Below are 27,221 nucleotides of genomic sequence, written 5' to 3' on the forward strand. Positions count from 1 at the left end.
GTCCAGCATAACACATTAATACTTAACATCGTTTGTCTTCAGTAGATCTTTGTCAAACTGGATTTCAGCTTGTGAGTAAGCTATCGAACATTTGATATAACATCATGATTATAATTTCTTTTGAAAGACAGTGCCTTGCTCTGTTGCCCAGGCTGGAGTGCAGTAGTGCGATGTTGGCTTACTGCAACCTCAACCTCCCAGGCTCAAGCAGTCCTCCTATCTCAGCCTCCCAAGTAGCTGGGACTACAGACACACCTTGCCCAACTAATTTTTTTGATTTTTAGTAGAGACAAGGTCTCACTATATTGCCCAGGCTAGTAACATCATGATTATTAATTGAATCATTATTATTATTTTATTTGAGACAGAGTCTTGTTCTGTTACCCAGGCTGGAGTGCAGTGGCGCAACCATGGCTCACTGTAGTCCTGCCCTCCTGGGCTCCAGCGATTCTCCCACCTCAGCCTCCTGAGTAGCTGGGACTACAGGTGTGTGCCACCATGCCTGGATAATTTTTTAATATTTTGTAGAGATAGGGTCTCACTGTTGCCCAGGCTAGTCTCAAACTCCTGGGCTCAAGCAGTCCTCTGGCCTCAGCTTCCTGAAGTGCTGGGATAACAGGTGTGAGCCACTGCACCCAGCCTGAGTTATTTCTAAATTAAGGAAAACTTCTTAGACATGGGTAAAGATTGGTATTCATGTAACCTACAATCGAATTTTCATTAACATCTTTATAGCTTTTTTAAAGCTCTTAAAATCTTATAATCAAATTGATTTTGAAATCAGGCTTTCCTAAGTGTAGGAAACCACATTCAGGAGACTTGAGTGTGTTCTTGTGACTTTCTGTTTTCCTTAAGTCAAAAAAAAAAAAACTTTCTTCTTTTTGAAGTTAGGAATGGAGGGCTCAATTTGAGTGATCAGGGCTCTTTTCCATTCTTGAAAGGACAACTATGAAAGCTTTAGCTAAGGAAATGTCAAACTTGAATGATGCCAGATTAACCAACGTTTATTAGCACTTGTGTAGTTCTCACTTGAAAACTTAATATTGTATTCATTTATCTTTTTTTAGGGTGGTAGATCTCTGTAGAAATGTAAAAGAAAGAATAACAAGGGAATGCAAAGAGAAGGGTGTTCAGTTTGCTCCTTTTTCTACATGCAGGTAAGTTTTAAAAATTGTTCTTATACTTCTTATTCTGAAAAAAATGTTTTTTTAATCAATGGGGGAAATATAATTTTCCAGCTGAGAAAAAGCTTCAGTCTATTACATTTGGCCAGCTTTCCTAACTTACCACCTTGTTAGGATTGTGCCGCTGGAATTTTACAGTAGTCCTGAGCCTTTTAGGAGTAGGACACCCTTCTGTGAGTAAGCCTTCCCTGCCATCTGGGTGGCATGGCAGTGAAGAGCCAGGTGTCTGGACTCCTGGAAAAAGAAGAGGACTACTCTACTCACTGAAACTATAAATTATATAGTCAAGAAATTATAAATTATATACATACTCAACATGACTCTGAAGAGTGAAGGCAGTGTTTTGTTGTTTACTAGTAATTTAATCTCTTCAAGCTCTAATATTATCAGTAAAATAGTGGTAATGCCATTTCTTCATGGGACTGTTGTGAAAATGAAATGAGAAAGCATATGAAAAAACTGTTAGGTTCTGCTGTAGTATTGTTTTGACATAATTACATTAAGCTTGAGGTAGGTAATCCATACTAGTATTAGTAAGGAAAATTTGTATATTTCCCTTTCCTTTCCAATGACAAGTCCTCATTAACGCATTCAGTTGTTAAGCTTACTTGCTCCTTATAGCATGATAATTTGCATATATTTGTTTTCCAAGACTAGAAATATTTCTGTATTCTTTAAACTGCTAATTGTATGTGTGTGTGTTTTTGTTTTTGTCTTTTTTCTATCTTTTCTATTGTCTTATCTTGTACTTTCCTAGTACTAGTGTTGTGTTTCTTAGTTTTCCTTATTGTTCCCATTGGGAAGAGATACCCTTCAGAATTTGCTAAATTGCACTTCTGCAAGGTAAGAAAGTAAAATTCTAACATGAGATCTGAGGAAAGCATCTTTCTTACACCTTAAATGTTCATTTCCATCAAAAGGATCTCCTTAAAGTAGCCGTTTCTGCTTCTGTGTGGGAGACACTGTCCATGTTTAACAAGCCTTGCAGAAAGTACTAAGTCATCTGTATATTAACATGTTTTAAACAAGTACACTGACGATAGGATCAGAGATTATAAAAGCTGAAAAAGTAGATTTTAGAGATTATTTGCTGGGCATTCGAGATATCTGAAGGAAAGGCAAAGAGAGGTCTTGTTCTCTGTAGTAAAAAGCTTACAATGGGATTAAGCTAATGTCGACATAGTGGGTGTAAGAATGTCATGTTACTTTTAATTTATTTTAAATTTGGGGGTATCTTTAACAATGCACCTTTTATCTTAAAGTCCTTAAAATCTAAGACAAAAATTTTTGTGTTTATATTATCAACCCAAACTGATGCTTCATTTTTCTCTTGATAGCCCAGTCTTTTAGCAGTCAGCTCTCTTTTATTGTAATCCTGAAAACAAATCAGACATAATAATCCAAAAGCTATTTGTTACCATTAGATTTTGAAACATTTTAGATAGTCAAATCTATTCTTGTGTAGTTGAGAAATTTTTATTCCTTTGTTTTTTTGAATGGTAACTTAACAGATTTTACCCTTCCCCCTTCTTCCTTCTGCCCCCAAGTTCCTGTTAAACATCTCTTAAGAACCCCACCCCCGCTGTAACATTATGAAACTATCGTGATAAACCACTACCTATGGAAAATGATTAGGAAGTAAAATATTTCTGCCTTAGGGCACATTCTGTAATTACACTTAAATCTAGGTTCTTCAGAATGTATTCATGAGGCCTAAGAATCTTCATTCTGTATTGTAGATAGGTAGAATTAGTATATTTAGACTGAATTGGCCATATGTCATTTTTATTAAATAGCAGTAGCTATGTTTTAAGAATGGTTTTCCTATAAAAGCTTATGTGTTCAGTTTCTGTGACCATCTTATAAAACCAGTTAGAATATGCAAAGCCTAGTTACTTGAGTGGCTTTGATAAATGAGACTTTTATGGTTCTTATGGCTCATACTTGATTAAACTAACATTTAATTAGAATTTGATTTCAGTTTAGTTTGGTTTGACCTGCTTAGTAGTGGCTAAGGAGATTATTCCATGTTGAATATGTGAGATGTATTTTTTAAACCAGTTTTTTATCAGGTGCTATGCTCACTACCTGGGTGATAGGATCCATACTCCAAACCTCAGCATCACGCAATATTCTCACTTAACAAACGTGTGCATAGACCCCCATATCTAAAATCAAAGTTGAAATAACATTTTACAAAGCTGTTCCAAAGTTATTTAAAAATAATTATGGATCTATTTAAAATCAAGGATCCTAAGAAAAATAACTCAGGTGTAGGGTACATTTATTGAGTTCATTTATTTCATTTTTGTCCATTAAAATGTACTTTGTACATTGGAATAGAAATTCCAGTCCAAACTTTTCTGAAGAAGTTATATGGGAAGTAATTGCTAGTCATTGAGTCTAATACAAATAAAGTACTCCAAAAAGTAGAGAGCACAAAAAATTTTTTTTAATTAAAGAATAATGTAGTGACTTTGACAACCATGCTATTACTTGTCCAGATGATTTTGAAAGAGGTTAGTGTTTAAGTGTCTTAAATGATAGAGTTGATCTATTGTAAAAGGTGTTAGATCTAAGTCACTTTCTGAAATGGACCCAAATTAAGGTATTCCATAAGGTGTTTTTCATTATTTGGACTTGTCTGAGATACTAATCAATCAGGCCCATCAAGCTTTGTTATGACTTCAGTAATCTGTTCATCTACTGAAAACTGAACTGTGTAATACATAGATGCTGGATTTGTTGAACGATGATAATGCTCTATTAATATTTAGTTACATCTATTTATGAATGTTAGTGATTCTCTTATGAGTGATATATATTTTACTAATTTCTGCAAGTTCGTTTCATTCATTTATCCTTCACACTTTATTTGAATTTGGTTATTCCTAATGATAGTGCCTTGGAGTTAAAATGGTTCTCCGTTGTTTCTTAAACTTTGTATATCTGGTACTTAAAATGTAAATATTCAAGGGATCTTTTTTTTATGAGGATGAATTAACACTAGAAGAGAAACACAGCTGGCAAATTGACAGTAGCATTGTTAAACAGTTCATTTCTTCTGTTCTGAGGCACCTAACATTTGGCCTAAAATGCGATTAAAATTGTAGATTAGATTCTATTTGTATTGTGTAGTAAAAAGAGTATTTCCTCTGCATTTGCTCCTTCTGTTAAATTAAATTCTTTGTGGGAGCCTCTGTAAATTGCATATGGAGATTTGACTATGATTACCTTACCTCCCTTTTAAATGCTTTCCTAATTGCATTTTGAAAGCTCAGATATATATTATATATATGATTTAATAATCTAACATTCTTGATATCTTTTGTATATACACATTCAACATGTATAAATATTGAGTCATAGTATTTTAAGGCTATGTCACTGCATTTGGTACAATCATCCTATTTGTTTTCCAAAGGCTTACTAATTATTAATGTAAACTTAGTGAAGATGCTGTATTTCACTCAGTCTGATCATATTTGGTATTTGGGCATTTCTCCCATTTCTTAGTTTTTAATTCTCATATCTCATACTTATTTCTTTTAACTTCGAGGGAGTTTGGAAAACTTAACTGATCACCACGTTTCATCTGGTCTGTTTAGTGACTGACTTTAAGTGCAGTATACTTAGTTTTTTAAAAAAGAATCCCTCTTGATGGAGATGGGCCAATTGGAAAAACATTTACATTGCTTTTAAATTTCTAATTTTGGGGGAGGTGTAACTAGACTTAAAAAAAATAGTATTGTACAAATAGTTCCTGTGTACCCTTTACTCATCTTCCTCAAGTGCTGATATCTCATGTAATTATAGTATGATTATCAAAACCAAAAAATTAGTGTTGTTTCAATATGATTACCTAACTCACAAACCTTTCTTTATCATTTGTCCTACTGATATCTTTATCTTTCATAACCTTCATACATTTGAAGAATACTGGCCAGTTATCTTGTAAAACATCTCTCAGTTTGAGTTTGTCTGATGTTTTCTTGTGATCAAATTCAAGTTACACATTTCAGCAAGATTACCTCAGAAGTGATAGTGAAGTGCTCTTCATGGTAGATCATCTCAGAAGAAGCATGATATTTATTAAGTCTCATTATTGGTGACATTAACTTAGATTACTTGGTTAGGGTGGTACCTGCCAGGTTTCTCCACTCTACAATTACTATTTTTCCCCATTGTATTTAAAAAAATATCTTATGGCTGGGCACAGTGGCTCACGCCTGTAATACCAGCACTTTGGGAGGCTGAGGTGGGTGGATCACTTGAGGTCAGGAGTTCGAGACCAGCCTGGCCAACATGATGAAACCCCGTCTCTACTAAAAATACAAAAAAATTAGCCAGGTGTGGTGGCAGGCACCTGTAATCCCAGCAATTCGGGAGGCTGAGGTAGGAGAATCGCTTGAACCCGGGAGATGGAGGTTGCAGTGAGCCAAGATAGTGCCACTACACTCCAGCCTGGGCAACAAGAGCGAAACTACATCTCAAAAAAAAAAAAAAAGAAAAAAAACCCCAAAAACCTTATGGGGAGAAACTTTGAGACTATGCAAATATCCTGTTTCTTATATCATCTCCTAATCACATCAATATCCCACTGTTGATTCTTGATTACAACAGTTATAATTGTGATACTTGTAAATGGTGATTTTCTATTTTAATCATTCATTTTACATTTATCAATTGGAATTCACTGTAAAGAAGAGCTTTCCTCTCCTCTCTTTTTCTGCCCGCCCCCCACCCCTTGCCACTATCTATCTGTCTGTATATCAGTCTATCAGTAGGGACTCATAGACATTTTATTCTCTGGAATATAGCCATTATTGTCATTATTCACTTTGTTGCTCAGATTTTCCCAGTGTGGCTATTGGGAGTTTTTTTAAGTTGGCTTCTGTGTCCTTTTGATCTGGGAAAGTAGGTTTTTGAAGAGGAAGAAAATGGGCGCACATACTTAGGAAGAGTCAGTGATTGAGGCAAGGTGTGAAGATATGAGGCCTAGGGAGAAAGGTGAGAAGATATGAGGCCTAGGGAGAAAGAAAAGCAGGTCTGTGGGCCACAGAGGGTCTGTGTTCTGTAGAGTTGGTGCTGAGTGAAGGTATGTCTCCTCAAGCTTTCACAGCAGTGATAGCCGTTGCTCCTTTGATATTGGTTTCTTCCTCAAGTTCTTTGGTTTTTCTTATTCCTGTTGTCAGAATTGTAGTTATTTTCAGCTCATTTTTCCCTGCTTTTTTCCCTTAATCTTTTTGTCCATCTGGTTCCTCTACTCATGGATGTCTAGCTTTTTTTACTCTCCTTTGTTATCTCCTGGTTGATTTCTCCTATATCTTAGTAATATTGGCATTTGTTTTACCTAGAACAATATCTTATGTTTCTTTGTCAGTCTCCATTTGGGTATGCCTTTCCAGAACACTTTTCCCAATCCGACCTATCCCAATTTTCTTATTCTTTGTATAGACTGATTTTTAAGCTGCATAAGCTAATTGATGGTGTCTGTCTTTATGTTCTCTCAGCATTCTTCAATCTCGTTTGTCATTCTGTATCTTTAGACTATGTCATATTTTGGCTATATACAGCTTAGAAGAGTTTCTTCTAGTGCATTTAAATTATCTGTGTAGAAAAAAATATTATTGATATTTATTTTGTTGTCATTTATTTTTAAAGTTATAGCCAGAACTGAACAGTGTCTTTGTTTTGGTCTCAACTGCAGTGATTTGCTTTTTTTCTACCCAGAATCTTTAAGTCTGTTGAGCCAGGAGAATCCAAACAAATGATGAGTTCATAGTATTGTTGCCAGAATGTGACAGGAAAAGGGTCCCAGGATGATCCAGACCTCAAGAGAAGGTTCTTGGATCTCACACAAGAAAGAATTCAGGCCAAGTCCACAGTGCAAAGTGAAAGCAAGTTTATCAGCAAAGTAAAGGAATGAAAGAATGACTACTCCATAGACAGAGCTGCCCCAAGGTCTGCTGATTGCCCATTTTTATGGTTGTTTCTTGATGATAAGCTAAACAAGGAGTGGAGTATTCATGCCTCCCCTTTTTAGACCATATAGGGTAACTTCCTGATGTTGCCATGGCATTTGTAAACTGACATGGCACTGGTGGGAGTGTAGGTGTAGCAGTGAGGATGACCAGAGGTCACTCTCCTGGCCATCTTGGTTTTGGTGGGATTTAGCTGGCTTCTTTACTGCAATCTGTTTTATCAGCAAGGTCTTTATGACCTGTATCTTGTGCTGACTTCCTATCTCATCTTGTGACTTAGAATGGCTTAACCGTCTGGGAATGCAGCCCAGTAGGTAGGTTTCAGCCTCATTTTACCCAGCTCCTATTTAAGATGCAGTTGCTCTGATTCACATGCCTGACAAGAGGACTTAATGTACTTTGAAGAGATTATAATTTGCCCATTCTCTATCAATATGGATTTTTTAAATAATGAAAATTGACTTTAGTCAGTGTTTGCATGTCCATATGTATTCTATGCATTTCATGTTCCTATCCTCAGCAGTGACGGAGCCAATGAAAGGAACCAGGTTTCTTGTTTTGAGTCTAATTTTGCCTTTTTCAAGGGGCAGATGTTTTGCATCCCATCTGTTTACTGTGGCAGTACAAAATGTAGTTTTCACTCGCACATATGGACCTCATTGTGTGGTCCTTTGGCAGGAAAACACGCTCTTGAAAAGTAATGGAGTTGTACTATTTGTAGTATGGAAGTGCCTCAAATTTTGTCTTATACAAGTCACATGAAGAACTTAATTGTGCATAAAATTTGTTAAATAGCAGAAAGAGAAAAAGTTAGTGTTACTTTTATTGTCAAGATATGTATGTTTTTAAGTAATTTTGTTAAATGTTATTTTGATTATGCAATTTAAAACAATGAATACTCATACTTACCTGACTATATATATATTGTTTTCACACATGCTGCTGATAGTTCTCATTACTTCTAGATAACAAAACAATAAAATCAGTGAAAATGGCATTTCATCATAAAATTCTGATACAATGTGTAAAAGTTTTTGGGTTATTTCCCAATAGAAGTTTTAGTAACATGGGACAGATATGAAAAAGATTGAATGTGTACCTATAATATTGACTAATTTGGTACTTCAGTGAAGGTAAAATTCTTGTTTTGCACTGCGTCCTCAGTTCACCTGTTTTGGCGGACAACTCTAAAGCAAGCCAATGTGTATTCCTTCCATGGAGTAGAGGCTGGGAAGAAACTGAGATTATATCTTAAACTAATCATTTGGGTCGTCTTGCCTTTCAGTTTCTAGATGTTAAATATGATTTCACTTAACTTAAAGCCCCTGTGGGGATTTTGTTTGTTTTTTAGGGTGACGCAGACTTACGATGCAGGTGCTTGTATCTACTTCTATTTTGCCTTTAACTACAGGGGAATTAGTGACCCACTGACCGTATTTGAACAAACTGAGGTAATTTTGCATACCTGCATATAGCTTTTACAGCTGTTGATTAATTTCAATAAATTTTACTGTCAATTTATGAATTTTAAGTTGAGTCTCTTTAATCACACATGGTTTGCCTAGCTGTTAGCCCTTAGAAATGAAAAGCATATTTGTTTCCCTGGCTTATGTACTGAATTGTGAGTCTAAAATTAAGGTACTGTACACCTAGTCTGTGATTCTTCAGTTGTTACAGTACATAATAGCTGATTAAATTAAATAACAATTAGGAATTCATTAAATTAAATAACTATATAGGAATCTTAGATATCACTTTCACAGCCCACTCATTTCCACATGGTGGTTGCTGTTGAGGTCAGCAGCCCTAATGCCCTTGGTCTGTGTTGTTGTAATGTCATTCTAGATTTGTAATTTTTTTATATGCTATAGCTGTAAGTGGGTGCTTTGGGTTCATTAGCTAGCAGTTTCTATTACTTTCTTAAAGAGTGTCAAACTGTTTATTTTTATAAAGCTTTCTCTTGATAACCAATATTTCTCCTTATGAGTACGCCTAAACAGACTAGAGTGTGGAGGATCCTGTAGGAAGCTGAGGTTTCTTAAAAACTCAGGTGTTCTACTGTTTTAACTGCATTGCACACCTGCTAAAGCTAATTTCAGTAGCACACTTTTAGACCCAAACTATAGAAAGGGTTTGGTTGGCTTCCTCCTATGCCTCCTCTTTTTTTTTTAAGCAGCTTTTTTGAAGTACAATTCAAGTACAGTAAGCTGTATATATTTAATGTGTACAGTTTTGACATATGTATACACCTGTGAAACCATCACCCCAGTCAGAATAATATCATTCCCAAAAGTCTGAGTACTTTTTTGTCACTTTAGCCTTTCACTGCTTCAGTGTTGCCCTCTGGCTACCCAAATGTCCCTTCTGTACAGTACCACAGAGTGAAATTGTTCCTTCTTTCTCAGTCCAAACTGCTGGTCTCTAAGTGCTACTGATCTCAAGTAGCTATTGCTTTATTTAAAGTAATTTGTTAGAGGATATAAGTTCTTAGAGCAGGGGATGGCATATGTATGATTCATTCGGAAAACCCTAAGTAATGAGGGTTTTTTGGAGATGAAGTCTCACTCTGTTGCCCAGGCTGGAGTGCAGTGGCGTGATCTCGGCTCACTGCAACCTCTGCCTCCCGGGTTCAAGCGATTCTCCTGTCTCAGCCTCCTGAGTAGCTGGGATTACTTACAGGCGTGCACCACCATGCCTGGCTAATTTTTTGTATTTTTAGTAGAGACAGGGTTTCACCAGTTGGCCAGGCTGGTCTCGAACTCCTGACCTCAAGTGATCCACCCACCTTGGCCTCCCAAAGTGCTGGGATTACAAGCATGAGCTACCGCACACAGCCGAGGGTTCTTATAGATTACTTTGCAGTGGGATGTGGTCCGTCTGTCCCACCTGGGCCCTCTCCTACCCTTGCCTAACTCCTGATAGTTTATACATACACAACTGAGTAATTTTGAGAGGCCCAAGGTACTATAGATATTTTACCTCGTAGCCATTATATATTCACGAATCATTAGGAACTGAAGGCAATTCCAGTTTCTGTCATCCTTTTTTACAGTGCTCTTTAGTCATTCTATATTTTGTTACAAGTGTTTATCTTTTCTTACCTGTGTCCTCTATAAGGAGCTTGGTTAGGACCTTACATATTAGGGTAAAACGAGGTTTTTCTTTTCACTCTTAGGTATCCATAAGACTGACAAGTAATTTATCCCAAGTCATTGACCTAAGAAGTGTTCTCCATAAAGGCATTTATGGTTGATTTCTAATAGGTTTAATAAAGACTCTAATAGCTTTATAACTCTGATGCCCACTATATGATATTAGGCAAATAATTTAACCTATCTAAGCCTTATTTTATCTGTGAAATGGGAGTAATTGTAGTTATTTCATAAAGCTATACTGAAAATAAGATACTGCAGGCAAATTACTTGGAACTTTTCTGGTACACTTGTAGGAAGCAGTCAGTAAATTTTAGTCACTTTGTTGGTATAATGAGAGATGTTCGTTACTAAGTAGAACCTGACTCTACATTTACAACTTTGCAGTTATTAATATTATTAACAATTTAGTGTGCTGAATGGTCATTTTGTCTTTTTTCCCTAGAATCTCAAAGTGATCTTTAGACATTGTGACTATTCACTAGAAAAAAACTTATGAAGCTAGGCTACTTATTTAATTGCTTTTTAAACACATTTGACCAAAAGAGAGGAAAGTTAGGCTTCTAGTTTATTATTTAACCCAGGAAACATGTGCCTTCTTTGGGAGTTGGGTCTTTTTCTTTCACTGCAAAATGAAATCTAACTAGCAACAATTTGTTGTGTTGTTTCCAAATACAGGCAGCTGCTAGAGAAGAAATCCTTGCTAATGGAGGGAGCCTGTCACATCACCATGGAGGTATTCTTTTTTGGGAGTAGAATTTCTAATATTCTTACTTTAAAAAATATTCAGTTCAGTAAAATGCTAGGGAGAGACATGGTATGAATAATATGAGAGTACTTGAGGTTTCTTTAAAGTTTCTATGTCTTTGAAATAGCTGTTACTGAGGTAGATAGTTAGGTTGTGGTAGTAGCCACTAGAAGCTTACTTTGACACGCCTGCCTAGAAATGGAGCCCAGGCAACCTTCTGAGGTCTCAGGGACCTCATGTTATCAGAGAATAGCCCAGCTTGCCTGGGAGGTACTTGACCATTACAGCAAACGTTTTTAAAGGATGATGGGGAAGAAAACCTACATAAATGTTTTTCAGCCACTATCGGAATGTAGCTGGTCATCAGTTATATAATATATTGAAGGGCTGTTTGTTCTGCCCACCCAAAGCTCAGCAAATTAATCAAGACAGGATATGAGAAAAATCTTTTTTCAAGGTTTTAATGCTGTTTTGTTATTACTTAGTGGTCATTTTGGTAAGTATCGAGTGTTGTCAGAATTTATCACATCACCAATAAAAATTATTACAATATGTCTATCTTTGTTACTAGCATGCTTATGAAAATAATGAGGCAACCCTTTAAAACTTAAACAATGGCCATTCTGTTATTAAAATGGCAATGTTTGAGGTTATCCACTTGTTCTGTAGAATAGAAATTTGTTATTAATATATCCCTCAATATAATTTGATGCCTAGGAAAATAGGCATTGTGTAGATTTTTAAATAGTTTTTAGGAAGCACAATGACAATAACCACCTAATTTAAAAATTCAACTGCTCTGGACTCCTTATATCCTTTTTTTTTTCCTGTTTAATTTTCATTCATAGCACTTATTATTATCTAATATGCTGTATATTTGTACTTTTTAAAATTTTGTCTTCCTACTGCAAAGTGAGAATCCATGAGGACAGGAATTCTAGTTTTGTTTGTTGCTATATGGTAGCACCTAGAACAGTGCTTAGCCCCAGTCAGCCCTCCATACATTGATGCAGAATGAATGAAAGAATTCTGTTGGAAAAGGAGTGGACTGTGGAAGGTGTGTGTCCATATCATATTCTTACAGCAAGGTCTGGAAAAGATTGCTAATGTTGATGAATAAAGTAGCTCCCAACATCATTGTGTCAATTTAATCTTTTGCTATACTTTTCTCTTAACCCCCACAAATGAATTCTTAACTTAGCCAATAGCATTGAAGATAATATGCTCCTCTCTCCTTTTTCTATTTATTATCCTTTCATTTGATGGTGGTTCTCATGAATGCTAGCATAACAAAAATGGAAAAGGGAGGAAAATGAATATTAGAAACCTCTCAAGTGGAATTAAAAGCTTCCGATTACTCTAAAAGTCCAAACCTAATTTTGGAAATTTGAATGAGGAGTTACTTAAAGATACTTAGATTTTAGCACCTTCCTTTAAAATTTTCAGAAAGCCATATACATTATTTTAAATAATTTTTATTGTTTCAAAATATTATTATATGTATTATATATGTATAATAATATGTATTAATATTCAGGGAACTTTAATATATATAAATATATCATGAATTATTCATTTGTTTTTTGTCTAAATTGATTACATGGGACAGAGGAAGCGAAATGATTTAGCCATAATTACTTGTTTGAAGAAAAATTAAAATTTTCCCAGTGTAGCCAACAAATTTGCCCTTTGGTATGTGTCAGCAGCCAATAGTTTACTTTCTCTTTTAAAATCAAGAAATGTGGTTTCTGTGTTTATAATGGTAAATATGGGGGAGAAGTGATTCTGCACGAGGGTGAGAGCAGCTGAATCATATATATAACAAGGAAATAGAGGCTTAATTGTCTTTAGGTAATTGGTTATTAGATGAGCTGTTTCCTTAATTGTGGGATGATGTTCTCAGTTTATTCAATCTTTATACAGTGTCAGAAATTCTCTAGAAGTTGGAAATGACCAAATGACTGCATGCATTACAGAGGAAAACCAAACCAACAGTTTTTTCCTCGGCCAGTGACTCTGCTTCTTTAGGGTCTATGAGGAAATTCAAGTCCCTCTAATAGTGTCTATTTGTAAGATGCAGAAAGTGTAATATGGCAGAACTGCTGATTTTACTTATTCAGATGTACCCCAGACACTGAGAGCTTCTTGGTAGGCTCTAACAGAGTCTGTGTAAACATACTTGAAATAATATATTCATAAAGCTGTCATTACAGAAAAAAGGAAATATGCACAAATATAAAATAATAGAATTAACCAACTCTAGTGCAAATCTCTTTGAAACCTGGATTTCATTTGTGAGAGCTATGGTAATAGTCCATTATAGTAATCAATTCACAGAAATAAAAGTTAATTAACAAATAGTTAGAAAATGTTAATTTATAAGATCATGTTTATTCAATTCTTGATCACAAAGCAAATAATGTAAATAGCTTCTTGTCTTTTTTTTTTTTTTTGATACTGAGTCTCACTTTATCACCCAGGCTGGAGTGCAGCGGTGCGATCTCAGCTCACTGCAACCACTGCCTCCCAGGTTCAAGTGATTCTCATGCCTCAGCCTCCTGAGTAGCTGGGATTACAGGCATGCGCCACAATGCATGGCTAATTCTTGTATTTTTAGTAGAGACGGGGTTTCACCATGTTGGCCAGGCTGGTCTCGAACTCCTGATCTCAGATGATCTGCCCACCTCAGCCTCCCAAAGTGCTTGTTATATTTTTTGATACAAAGTATGCTTAATACCTTTTGATGTAGTATAATCTGTTTTCCATATTATAAGTACTACTGGTCTACTAGGCCATATGGTTTCAAAGAATGGCAATCCTTCCCGTGAAGGGCCTTGTAGTCCAGTAGAATAAAATATTATACCATTTCAAAAGCTACTGACAAAAACTGATGGGATTATATTATTGCTACTTTAAGGTAAGAGTCTGCCCTTTTCTTTGAAGAGCATTCAAAAGATGCCTTTAATAAACATATAAATGCTATAGATGCTGAAACAGTGAAGAGAAAGGGGATAGAATAAAGGAAAAGAATTAACATTTATAAAGCTGTAAATATTTGCCTAGGTGTTCTGCATACTTAACCTCTTTTAATTCTGCTTAATGCAGTGGAATAGATATTATTCCTGTCTTTCACATGAAGATGCTAAGGTTCTGAATATAAAGTAACTGGCCCAAAAATCAGTAATAATTGTTAGTGCCAGAATTTGAATTTGAACTCAGGTCTTCCTGCCTCAGTATCCTTGTCCTCTTAATTAAAAGCCTAAAATGTCTGGAATGAGTAAAATCTAAAAAGATTGAAAATGACAGGCTTTGAGAAGAGACATGTAATTAATTTTTTTTTAAATGTATATGGGCTGGGCATGGGGGCTCACACCTGTAATCCCAACACTTTGGGAGGCCTAGGCGGGTGGATTGCTTAAGCTCAGGAGTTCGAGACCAGTCTGGGCAACATGGCAAAACCCCATCTCTACAAAAAATACAAAACTTAGCTGGGCATGGTAGCATGTACCTGTAATCCCAGCTACTCAGGAGGCTGAGGTGGGAGGATTGCTTGACCCTGGGAGGTTGAGGTTGCAGTGAGCCGTGATCACATCATTGCACTCCAGCCTGGGTGACAGAGCAAGTCCCTGTCTCAATCAATCAATAAAAGGAAAATAAATATTATACATTACTATTTTTATTTTAAAATATAAAATCTGTTTCTTTAGTGAATTAAAATTTTAATTTCCTCATCATAGATATTTTTATTGTTTTCTCAGTTCTTTCCCATAAGTCAATTTTACTTTCTGGTTGCTTTTATACTTCCTGATTGTAGGTTCCTAACATGTCAGCAGTATCAGGTAATAGAACAAATGGCGGTCATATCATGTTACATTAAAGCTATGTGTATAAGTTATGTGCATTTTTCAGGTTCTAGGTTTATAGGCCGCCTTTTATTGAAGACTCCCAATTTGGTGAAATAATTTATTTTTTAGGAATTATTGGGTTGAAGTTGAATCTAGCAAGGTTTGATGGCATATTAATTTATTTAGAGGTTTTGCCTCATTTAAATAGAAATCTTTTATGTCTATCCTATTTCTTGTATTTTTATTTTCTATGTGGTCAAAATATGACCGCATGGAAACAGACTCTGAAATACCTGGTTTTCTCTAGTGCTTAGAAAAAGAAACTTGATAAGTCTGAATACAAAACATACTTTAGGTATGCTGATAAAATGAAGATGCTTTCCCTTTTCTATTTTTTTTCTCCTCTAAATTGCTAAATATTGGAGTCTTCCAGGGCTCAGCCCTCAGACCTTCATTTCTCTATATTCACTCATTTATTTGATGATTATCTCAAGTTTCACAATTTAAAAGACCATCTGTGTGCTAACTCCCAGATATCAAAAGATAACACCTCTACACCACTACCCTAGTTGCAATCACTATTTTCTGCAGTAGCCTCCTAACTGGTCTTTCTTCCACTCTGCTACTGTATTCTCATTTCTCTTGCTGCTCGATTAATCTGTTAAAAAAATCAATGGTTTCTTCTCACATTCAGAACAAAATGAAAACTCCTTATCATGACCTTCAAGGATACATTGTATATCACTCTGTCTGTCCTCAGCTTTGATTACTTTGTACCTCTAGCAGCATTGGCCTTCTTGCTATTCCTCAGACATACTAATCCCTTTTCCCATTCAAGGCCTTTGCTGTTTGTTCCCTCTTTTTATAATGTTCTTTCTTTTGTCCTCTCCTTCAGATATTTGCATGACTCACTTTCTACCATTGTTTAGGTCTCTAATAAAAATGTCACCTTCTTAGAGGGATCTTCCCTGTCCTCTTGTGTAGTGTCTGTAATCCCCATTTGAATTAAATTCATTGAGGTTAATGACTTTATCTTGTTTGTCACTGTATTTCTCACTCCCTAAACAGTGACTGGCTGCTCTACATAGTTCAACATCATAAATGCTCAATGAATATGTTAAATGAGTGGATAAGTGCATGCCCAAATAAATGCTCACAGAATTTGAACAGTTTTGCAAATTCTCAAATAGCTCTGAATCTTGCATATTAATCCTTTTTTTTTTTTTTTTTTTTTTTTTTGAGATGGAGTTTCACTCTTGTTGCCCAGGCTGGAGTGCAATGGTGTGATCTCCACTCACTGCAACCTCTGCCTCCCGGGTTCAAGCTATTCTCCTGCCTCAGCCTCCCGAGTAGCTGGGATTACAGGCTCCCGCCACCACACCCAGCTAATTTTTTGTATTTTTAGTAGAGACGGGGTTTCACCATGTTGGCCAGGCTGGTCTTGAACTCCTGACCTCAGGTGATCCACCTGTCTCAGCCTCCCAAAGTGCTGGGATTACAGGCATGAGCCACCACGCCCGGCCGCATATTATTCTTTTATATTAGAACAGCAGTAGTTGGCTGTGGTTCACACCTGCATTCCAAACACTTTGGGAGGCCCAGGCAGAAAGAGTGCTTGAGCCCAGGAGTTTGAGACAGTCTGCGCAACATAGCAAGACTCCATCTCTACAAAAACTAAGAAAAAAAACTAGCTCACTGTGGTGGCACATGCCTGTAGTCCTAACTACTTGGGAAGCTGGGGCGGGAAGATGGCTTGAGCCCAGGAGGTTGAGGTTGCAGTGAGCTGGCATCGCACCACTGCACTCCAGCATGGGTGATAGAGAGTAAGATCCTGTCTCTTAAAAAAAAAGAAAAGAAAAAAGGCAGTAGTCTCGTAGTTAATTTAGCTTAACATTTGGTAACTAGGCCTAAATATTGAATAGAGGGTCATATTTAGTCATAGAAAGTCTCAGTTTATTCTCTAAGATTTCTGGGCAAGTATATTAGCAGAGTGAGTTAGTTATTCATTGGAGAAGTAGGGTAAAATAATGTGCATTTTTCTGCAACTCCATACCACCAGCCATTTAGTGTTCTTCCATAAGTGCATTAAGTATGTAAGGTTTCATTCGAACTTTTTGTCTTAAAACCAATATAAATTTGAGTGGCTGAACAACAGAGGGGAAATAATGTAGGCTATGGAATCAAATCTATATTGGATTCCTGGTTTTGCATTTAACTGTGTGACCTTAGGGAAATAATTTCTCTGACTTACACTTTCCTCACCTGCAAAATGAGAATAATGGTACCTGTCTCATATGTTTATTGCAACACTTAACGTGTTAATCTATGTAAAACATCTAAATGCCTTACATTTAGTAAGTGCTTAAAAAACAATAGTTTTGTTTGTTTGTTTGTTTGTTTTTAATAATAGCAATAAACAGCACCAGGTGGCAATCTGTTTGGCACTCTTGCCTTAACCATTAAAGAAAGGATTACAGTGTATTTGAGAAAGATCCATACATTCAAGGGATATGATTCAACAATAGTTTTAACACTTCATTTATAAACTACAGTTGATCTCACCCTATAGGAAAGTTTCTTACAATCAGCATGAAAGAAAAATAAATTTCCTTCACAGTATTGGCTATGAAATTTGCTATCGAAGAATGTTATTTTCATAATAGCTTTTCTGTTTATAGGTAATCATATAATTTGTATATTTCAAATGCCTGCTGCTATTCAGTATAATTTCATAAAGCAGAAACCTTTTCAACATAAATTTTAAATAATGTTTTTAGTTACCTTGCTAAACTTATTCAATGCTAGAGCTTTTGAGAGATCACTTATTTTTATGTATAGAAAAGATTTTTCTTGATTTGCACCCTGAACTTAAAACTCAAGTTGAACTCATAGTAGCGTCTTTATTTACTGACCTTCAGGCAGTGTCATGACACTCTCAGTACCACTTTTGAGTTCCAGAGTAAAAGGGCCAGGGGTTGGGAGAATATTGATGCAATTTCTCTTAGAGGGTTTGGCCTGTAATTGTGATTAATAACAGTTGCTTTCACTATCTGGCAACAGGCTGGTTTGTCTGCCTACAATCATGCTGTGATAAATGGAGCTATGTTAACTCTGGTTTTGTGTATCAGAGAAAACAGATGTAGTCTGGAACTGGAGGCTATAGGAAATATAAAGCCTACTTAACTTAATCTTCATAGTGCTTGTTTTTGTAACTGACGAGCTGGTCAGTTTCAATAGCAAAGTTTATGTCAGCCATGTATTTAATTTCAATTTATGACTTAAGTTTTTAAGTTGTTCATTTGCTAAAATCATACCTAAGTCCTTGTCAGGAAGTTAAAAACCTTGATTAAGTATAACCAGCCTTAGTTTAAATATTGATTTTTTTTACCTAACCAAAATTACTCCCTATTATAATTATAGGGCAGCTGCTGTTACCTTTTTTTGGTAGTCTTACCAGAATCTAATAGTAGTAGAAACTTTAAAAGTAAAAGGAAACTACTCAAAGAAGCTGAGCAAAAAAATCACGTTTAGGGCCATTTGTTAATTTGTAGTGTGAAACAAAAGGCATATAGATTGGAAAGGAGGAAGTATAACTATCCCTATTTGTAGGTGCCATTATTGACTATATAGAAAATCCCAAAGAATGTACAAAAACAGAGTCAGCAAGATTTCAGGATACAAGATCACACACAAAAATCAATTACATTTCTAAATACTAACAATTAAGCATATAGAAACCAAATCTAAAATATAATACCACTTGCAGTTGTTCCAAAGAAAATGAAATAGGCATAAATCTAGCAAAATATATACCGAATTTGTATTCTGAAAATTACAGAATCTTGATGAAAGAAATCAAAGAAGACCTAAATAAATGAAGAGACATACAGTATTCATGGTTTGGTAGAAAACTCAACATAGTAAAGCTGTCAGTTCTTTCCAAATTGATCTATCTGTTTAGTGCATTTTCTGCCAAAATTTCAGCAAGATGTTTAAATAGATATAGAAAATATTATTCTAAAATTTATATGGTAAGGAGAAGGAACTAGACAGCTAAAACAAATTTGAAAAAATGAATAAAGTAAAAGCAGTCAATCTACCTTATTTCAAGACTTACTATATAGTTACAGTAGTCATGACTGTGTGTTATTGGAGGAGGACACATAGACCAGTGGAACAGAATAGAGAACCCAGAAATAGAGCACACAAATATGCCAAGCTGAGTTTGACGAAAGTACAAAAGCAATCTAGCGGAGGAAGCATAGCTTTTTCAACAAATAGTACTGGGCGGTGGGGGAAAAGAACTCTGACCTAAATCTCATACCTATACAAAAATTTAACTCAAAATGAATAATGAACTTAAAAGTAAAACAAAACTATAAAACCTTTAGAAAAATGCAAAGAATATCTTCAGGATCTAGAGCCAGGCAAAGAATTCTTAGACCGGACACTAAAAGTACAATTTATAAAAAATTGATAAACTGGATTTTATCAAAATTAGAAACTTTTGCTCTATGAAGGACTCTGTTAGGATAAAAAGATAGGTTATAGAGTAGGAGAAAATATGTGCAAACCTTATATCCAAGAAAAGACATATCTATTATATATAAATCTCATAGCTCATTAGTAAAAAGCAAATATTTTAATTAGAAAATAGGCAAGAGACATGAAGAAAAATTTCACTGAAGAAGATATACAGATGGCACATAATGACATGAAAAAATGTTCAACATCGTTAGCTATTAGGGAAATGAAAATTAAAGCCACAGGAGATATCACTACACACCTATCAGAATGGCTAAAATAAAAAAATAGTGACAATATCAAATTCTGCCAATGATGCAGAGAAACTGAATCACTCATACATTGCTTGGGGGAATGTAAAGTGGTACAGACATTCTGGAAAACAGTTTGGCAGTTTCATATGAAACTGAACATGTAATCACCACTCAACCCAGCAAATGCACATTTGAGCATTTGTACCAGAGAAATGAAAACTTATGTTCACATAAAAACCTTAACATAAATATTCATAGCAGCTTTATTCATAATAGCATAACAGACCCAAACTGGAAACAGCCCAGATGTCCTTCAGCTGGTGAATGGCTGCCTACACATACTGTGGTACATCCATACCATAGAATACTACTCAGCAATAAATAAAAACAATGAACTATCGATACATGCAACAACTTGGAATAACTCTCCAGGGAATTATGTTAAGTGAATAAAATCCATCCCAAAAGGTTACATACTGCCTGGTTCTATTTCTATAACATTTTTGAAATGACAAAATCTTAACAGTAAAAAAAAGATTAGTGATTTCCAAAAGTTGAGGCTGGAGAGGGTGTGACTGTAAACAGCGCAGGGATCCTTAGTATGATAGAACTGTTCTTGACTATATCAATGTCAATGTCTTATTCCTTTGATAGCTACCAGATGAGTTTAGCCTTTCCAACACTGATCTTTATCAGATTACTATAAGATAGAAAATTTGTTTTGCCTTTTAATTTTTTCAGTTTCTTTGACTGGCCTTTTCTAACAAAACGTATATGTTGATTATAATATTTTTCCATTGAAGCAATGTTGTAGTTAGAGTGTAAGAACATACTGTGGAAACCAACTTAACCCACAATTTAACTGAACATTAAACTATTAATATTTCAGCTGTAGCATAGGTTAAACAGATTTGAGAGTTGACAGAAAAACCTGTAGCAAGAAGATACTGATCCCTGCTCCCCACCCCACCATCCCCCCACCCCTGTGTGACTACAGGGGCCAAGCCCAAGACAAAAGGGCCAGGGACAACATTGTGTTGGCTGTCTCTTACCACATGCTATACCTTTAGTAGCTTCTAGCCTCAGGTATATCACCAGGAGAGTGAGTATAGGTGGCTTGGATAATATCACTTAGCTTTGGATCTCTAAAGAGAACTTTTTCTCTTTGACAATTTTATGTTTATAACTTAAAAATAATATGTTTGTTAATCTGAGAATGCCTGTTTTACATTATTACATTGTTACAGAATACTTTTATAGTTAGTTTCATGTGATTAGCAAACAGTTAATCCTGGGAAGAGGTTGGTTGTCCCCTCTAACACTACTTTCTTACATAATCCAGCAGTAGTTTGGTCAGATTAAATTAAATCTTGAAATACAAAGTCAATGCTCAGATCACTCGTATAAGCAGCTAAGTCTAGGTTTTCTTCTTAAAATCTGACCTATAGAATAGTGCTAAAGAGATATCCAGGATACTCAAACTAGAACTTTCAAAATATAGTTGTTATAATGGTTAGATGCTTTTTGCTTTGGCTGAAGTCTACTTCTGAGCTTCACCTTCAATAATCTTCTAAATGTATGGCCCATTTCATAATTTGTTCTTTTTAATAAGTCTATAATCTTTTTGACTTATAATCAAATATGTGATTCAAAAAATTAAAATTTAGCTAGAGACCTCTGTGACCAGCAGACGCTGGATTTATCCCTTTTAGATTAGGACTGTTTGGTAGTTTCTGCTAAATCTTCAATCCGTTAAGCCTCAAAGAGTAGTTTCAGATAATTTTTGGTGGCCAGATTGGCCTCCATGTCCACATTTTCCATGTACATCATTTTATGTCTTATACCTTGCATACATGTCTGTTCATTCATTTATGCTGTTGATCATACCACAGCTTCTTTCTTGCATTCTTTCTTGAATCTCTTAGCATCCAGGGGAATAGTGAGCCTGTAATTTGAAAAACTGTACTTGAAAGTTTTCATATTCTCTGTTCCAAAAGTAAAGTTTTAAAAATGTGCTATGTGTTGTGGAAGAATACACACAACTTGTTTGATCCAGTCTCTATATACATTATTAGAAATTAAATTGTAAAACAGTGAACTCCATTTTTAATTTAAGCACAGCCCCCCACCCCCCGCCGCATTAGTTTTCTTTCTTTTCTTTTCTTTTTTGTTTCTTTTTTTTTGTGAGCTATGGAGTCTCGCTCTGTCACCTGGGCTAGAATGCAGTGGCATGATCTTGACTCACTGCAGCCTCAAACTTCTGAGCTCAAGTTCTCCTTCCGCCCAATCTCCTGAGTAGCTGAGACCGCAGATGCGTGCCGCCACATCCAGCTTATTTTTTATTTTTTTATTTTTATTTTTTTAGAAATGGGGTCTCACTATGTTACCCAGGCTGGTCTTGAACTCCTGGGCTTAAATGATCTTCCCACCTCAGCCTCCCAAAATGTTGGGATTACAAGCATGAGTCACTGTGCCTGGCCTAGTTTTCTGTAATACTCAGTATTTGGCCCATCTTTTTTATGTCTTATAAAATACATCTAAATACTTAAGTACTTAAGGAATCATATATTTAGAATAATAGAGAATTATGGAATGCAAGGTACTTAGCTTGTTTTCAGAGATGGTGATCTTGGCTTTTTGTAGCTCTAGTGTTGACTCTCAGGCTAGATTTATACTTCTAGAGCATCAGAAGTCAAAGGAATATGTTGGGTCAGTAGCTATGAATACCCCACATCAGATGATTCAGGTCTAAAAAAGAAGAATAGGCTTTATGTGGTATGTGTACACATGCCTTTCAGTAGATAACTATCACATACAAGGTAAATTGAAATAGTTTTAGGCCACCTGTTATTTGCTGTCTTCAGTCATTCATTTTCCCTTCCTTTAATATGGTGTGCTACATAAGGGACAGAGTATAATTTCTTCCCTTTCTGAAAATGAGCTTTACAGGTGTTTAATAAGGAACTGCTATATAGTTGTATACCCATGTGTGTTAACATGGGTACAGATCAGTATGGTCAGCTAATTTCTGAATGCCTAGCAGTACAACTAAGAATTGTACAAAGGGCATTATTAGTGGTGGTGTTTAGCTCTGGAATAAAAATCTTGTACTTTGAAGTGTGTTTCTTCTCCAAGATTAAGGCCCGTGGTGTTTGTTGTTTTATTGATCCATGTGGGGTAACTACATAAGGTTCTCCAGAATCTCAAGAAGACTCCAATAATTGTCTTGTTGTTAAGGCATATTGAACGTTTTTCTTTGAATGTGTTTTCTATCTGTATATGTATCCTATGAAGTAGTTGACTTAAATTGTTAAACAAAGCCAAAGATTTCTAGTACCTTTAATTGCATAAACCAAGATTTCTGACCCCATTTCAAATTCTGTTATCAGTGGCAGAAGAAGTGCCAGACCTCTGCCACGAAGGGGTTAAATGCTTTTATCAAATGTGTTTATGAGGGGCCACAGCTTTGTTGGCCGTACTGCCCTTTTTTTTTTCTACTTTCTACTTCACTAATCAAATGTATATTAGATTGATTATTGTAAAAGTATAAACCATAGAAAATTTGACAAGATAGATGTGTAAATTATCCTTCTGACAGAAGTAATGATGCACTCCAAGCACCTTCTGTTTTCCAGCGCTTGGTGAGTGACTTCATTAAATATGCAATGGCTGTTGGGTGGCTTCTCAGACGATGGTTCAGTTCCTTGTGGAATTGCATTATTACTAGAGGTGTAAAACCAGGCAGACAAGCTAGCTGTTGGGCATCCTGCTGAGGTTCTAATGTGCTCCATCTTGTTGGAGCAGTTGTTTGCAGTCTTTTCAGGACAATTACATCCATAACCACAGGATACATTCAGTGAAACTGTATTACAGATAACAGTGGAGACGTATTCACTGCTTGTCACCCCTCTCTCTCTTCAGCTGCCTCAGTGTGGGCAGCTTATAATAGTATGGTAAAGCCCCTTTTACCATTCACAGAGTAGTTGTTAAAAAAAAAAAAATCCTGTGGAGCAAATCTGGAAAAAACTGATTTTTAACTTTTTTAAAAAGTGCTTAAAATAATAGAACATTAGAGTTGAAGAGACTTTATAAAGTCTAATCCATTTGCAAGTGAAAAAACAGGCTGAATCATAGTCATGGGCAGTCCCTTAGGAGATAATAGAAGGTCCTGGTAGAATATCTTTTAGGTGGTAGAGATTGCAGGAATAGGGATTTATTTACTCTTAGCTTCTGGTTTTAGAGCTATCTCAAACAAAATTTTTCATTTTGAATTTAAGGTTTTTTTTCTGCTGAACTTCATTTCCCCCCGTCTTAATACCAGCAATACCTTTTTATTTCTGAAAGCCAAGCAGATAATTTGCTTTCTGAGATTATCACAGTATTTATTATTTTGATGACAATTTGATGGTTTCTTAGAGAACTGGACACAAAAGATGGTTTTAGTTGAGCTCGAAATGGTATTTAAGGTTTCCAAAAGGCAGGTGCTATGATGTATCACTACAGCCTAATAAATGGGAATGCATTATAGAATGACAGGCTGAATACTTTAATGAAAGAAGGTTTCCCATTTCAGTTGGTCAATTAAATCACTGTTGATGACTTTGGATCATTAATGAACATTTGTGGAAAATGACCATTTGAATTCAATTAGTATGATAATAGGTTTTTTGGAGAAGTACAAGTACAAATAATCCTAACTGTAAATTAAAAGATTTATCCATTTTGCCACAGATAAGTTAGCGTATTGCTTGCTTTTTCATACCAGAGCAAACTGACATTTCAGAATTCTTTTACAGATTAAGTACATATTCTTTCTTACAAAAGTTCTACTTACAAAAGGTTACGTTTTTCATTGAGTACCTTTTGAAATATAATTTATGCTGCTAACCATTATGTTACTTCACTATTCTCAGAACAAATTAGCAAGACCTAGAAACAAAAAAAGGGAACTTTGTACAGTATGTAAAAGCAAAAGATTAAGTTTACGATGGATTAGGTATTTGATTTATTTAATGCCTTAGGAAAAAAATTCTAAATCTGGAAAAACAGTAGGAAGAAAGCAACCATTATTTGGGAACATGCAAATTTATTTAAAAGTACTGTGAAAAGAAAATGTAAATAGAAGCTTAATAGCCAGATTTTTTTCTTGAGCCTATTAAAGTTTCAAATTTTCTTATTATTTTAAGCCTTTATGTTCGTTAAAATATTTTAAGGATATATATACTGTCATTTTTGCTGAATTTACCCAACAAATTCATCTCAATGTGATGTTTTTCTTTAGTTAACTTCATTTTCTCTAAAACTTGGGTGTGTTTTGGTAGTTAAGGCAGAGGTGGGTTCTTTCGAAATGCACGTTTTTCTCATTTTGTTGTTTGTAAAATGGGCTATAATCTCTGTCCAAGCTTCCTTCAATCTCCATTTCATAGTTTACAGAGAAAGGAGACACTGTGGAGCACAGACTTCCCCTGGGAATACATTGGGCTTAATGAGCTTGATAGTCTGGTGGGCTCAATAAATCAAATAAAGCAAAACATTTCTCATTTTTGAATAAAAGCATTTATCACACAGTGTTTGTTCACTCATGGTCACAAGATTGATTGGTTCCCAGTATCATAGCATATATTGAAGCATTTTTGATTTTGTTTTTCCAGTGGGCAAGTTACGGAAGCAATGGCTAAAAGAAAGTATCTCTGATGTCGGCTTTGGGATGCTGAAGTCTGTCAAGGAATATGTGGACCCCAATAACATCTTTGGAAACAGAAACCTTTTATAAATCCATTAGTACCATTACAAAAAAATGTCATTTTTTTTTTAAGTTTTCAACTGTGGTTATACTAGTAATCAAATATATCATGGACTATATTTTGGATACTTTTTTTGTTGTTGTTTAAAATAAGTTTGTTTTCATTCTGTAGTTTGTTTTGTTTCTACATCTATGGATTGACAGATGGTATTCCTAAATCTCTCTCATTGTAGGTACATCATTTTACATTCAGCGGTTGTCATTTCAAATTTTAGTCAGGCAGCACAAAGCTGCCAATTATTCCAGAGGAAGCTGCTGCCAGCTGTTTTGTATTGTTGCTTCCTCTTGGGGAACAAAGACAGATTTGGTATCATTGATTGCTCAGCTAGCCTCTTTTTAAAAGAACGTTTCTGGGAATCAGATGTCTAGGGAAGGATTCCACTGAGGAGTGATACATGTGTACATTGTTTAAGAGCATAGTCTAGTGTGAGTAGGCCATTAAGGGGAAGGATATTCATGAAAGAATTTAGGCAACCTGTTATTTAGAAAGCCTTCACGTCTGTAAGGTGCTTGGCCTACTTTTTTTTTTAAATTAGTATACATGCATAAAACCTTGTATCATCAATATACAAATTATTCTGTTAGGGGACATGTTTTTGTTCTCCATGTTTCTGTTTCTATTGTGGTATGAGTTGTATTTGTATCACTGAGATAACCTATTGTTATATTCTAATTCATTGATAATATGTTTTGTAAGAAAAGCTGACATCCTTCATTGCAAGTGAAGAACAGGTTTACCATGAAATGAATGCCTTTATTCAACTTAGAGTCCTAATGTTTCTGATTTCACATTCTTGTTGCTGAAATGCAGAAGAAACAGCTACAGCAAGAGCAGAAGGAAAACTATTAGACTTAATGTCTCCAATTGCAAGAATTGTTTCACTAAAGAAACAGTCATCATTCAACTACTGAATTTGAAAGCCTCAGCAGTTTCAATGACAAAAATCATTTTTGCTTTTTTAAAATTAATCCCAATGGCATGATAAATTTTCATATAAAAAGTAAAGTTTCAATTTGGTTTTTAATAATGGTTTAATGCCTTTTTTGAATAACTGGTTTAACCTAATTTTTTTAAATGTAATGTATTAATGCATATACCATAATCAAAAGTTTGAAATATCCTGTTTCTTAAATAATGAGAACATTAATCACATTTAGCAAGCATTTGTACATTCAAACCTGGATATTAAAGTGAAATGATTACTTTGAATCACTGTCTGCCAAGGTTCATGATTCACATTTTGAGATGGATTCTTTTCTTAATGCAATACCTAACTTTTGATAATTTTTTAAAACTAATATTTGATCAGATAATGTAAGTCAAAATGCAGACGATCCTTTAAAAGGATGCATTGTCTGTGTATGTAGCAACAGCTCCAAAGTATTTTTGGGCAGTTTGATACCTTTTATATCTGAAGTAGCCTTAACCAGAAAAATGGTAATTTAAAATTGACAAAATGATATTTTTAAGACTTCAAAATGATAAATAATTTTTAACTATTAAAATTGGCCTCAAACTAATAAATCTGTAATTAAATTAGAATTAAATATCAGTTTAACAACAAAATGAAATATTTATTTTTTAGAAGCTGCCTCTCTTCATTGGTCATTTTTAATTATAAAATTTCCAACAGATCTTTGCTTTAAGCCCTTGATATTTGACCTAGTTGGACACTTGATGAGGAAGTTGCCTCCAGAATTATAAAAATCTCAGCTTTATAAAATGC

At 35.2% G+C, this 27,221-nt stretch overlaps 1 protein-coding gene across 3 annotated transcripts in view; it reads left to right on the forward strand.

Annotated features, from left to right (window-relative positions):
* Positions 1 to 26,704, forward strand: part of AGPS (alkylglycerone phosphate synthase) — a 146,887-nt gene extending 120,183 nt beyond the window's left edge. For all 3 annotated transcript variants that reach the window (XM_001154263.8, XM_016950090.4, XM_001154159.7), the window contains 4 exons: positions 1,068 to 1,157; positions 8,520 to 8,619; positions 10,999 to 11,056; positions 25,343 to 26,704. In XM_001154263.8, the coding sequence (XP_001154263.6) occupies positions 1,068 to 1,157; positions 8,520 to 8,619; positions 10,999 to 11,056; positions 25,343 to 25,464 (370 nt within the window). In that variant the 3' untranslated portion in view covers positions 25,465 to 26,704. The remainder of the gene's footprint in view (positions 1 to 1,067; positions 1,158 to 8,519; positions 8,620 to 10,998; positions 11,057 to 25,342) is intronic.
* The last annotated feature ends 517 nt before the right edge of the window (positions 26,705 to 27,221 follow it).

Source organism: Pan troglodytes, chromosome 13 (assembly GCF_028858775.2).
Source record: "Pan troglodytes isolate AG18354 chromosome 13, NHGRI_mPanTro3-v2.0_pri, whole genome shotgun sequence".
Taxonomy (NCBI): domain Eukaryota; kingdom Metazoa; phylum Chordata; class Mammalia; order Primates; family Hominidae; genus Pan; species Pan troglodytes.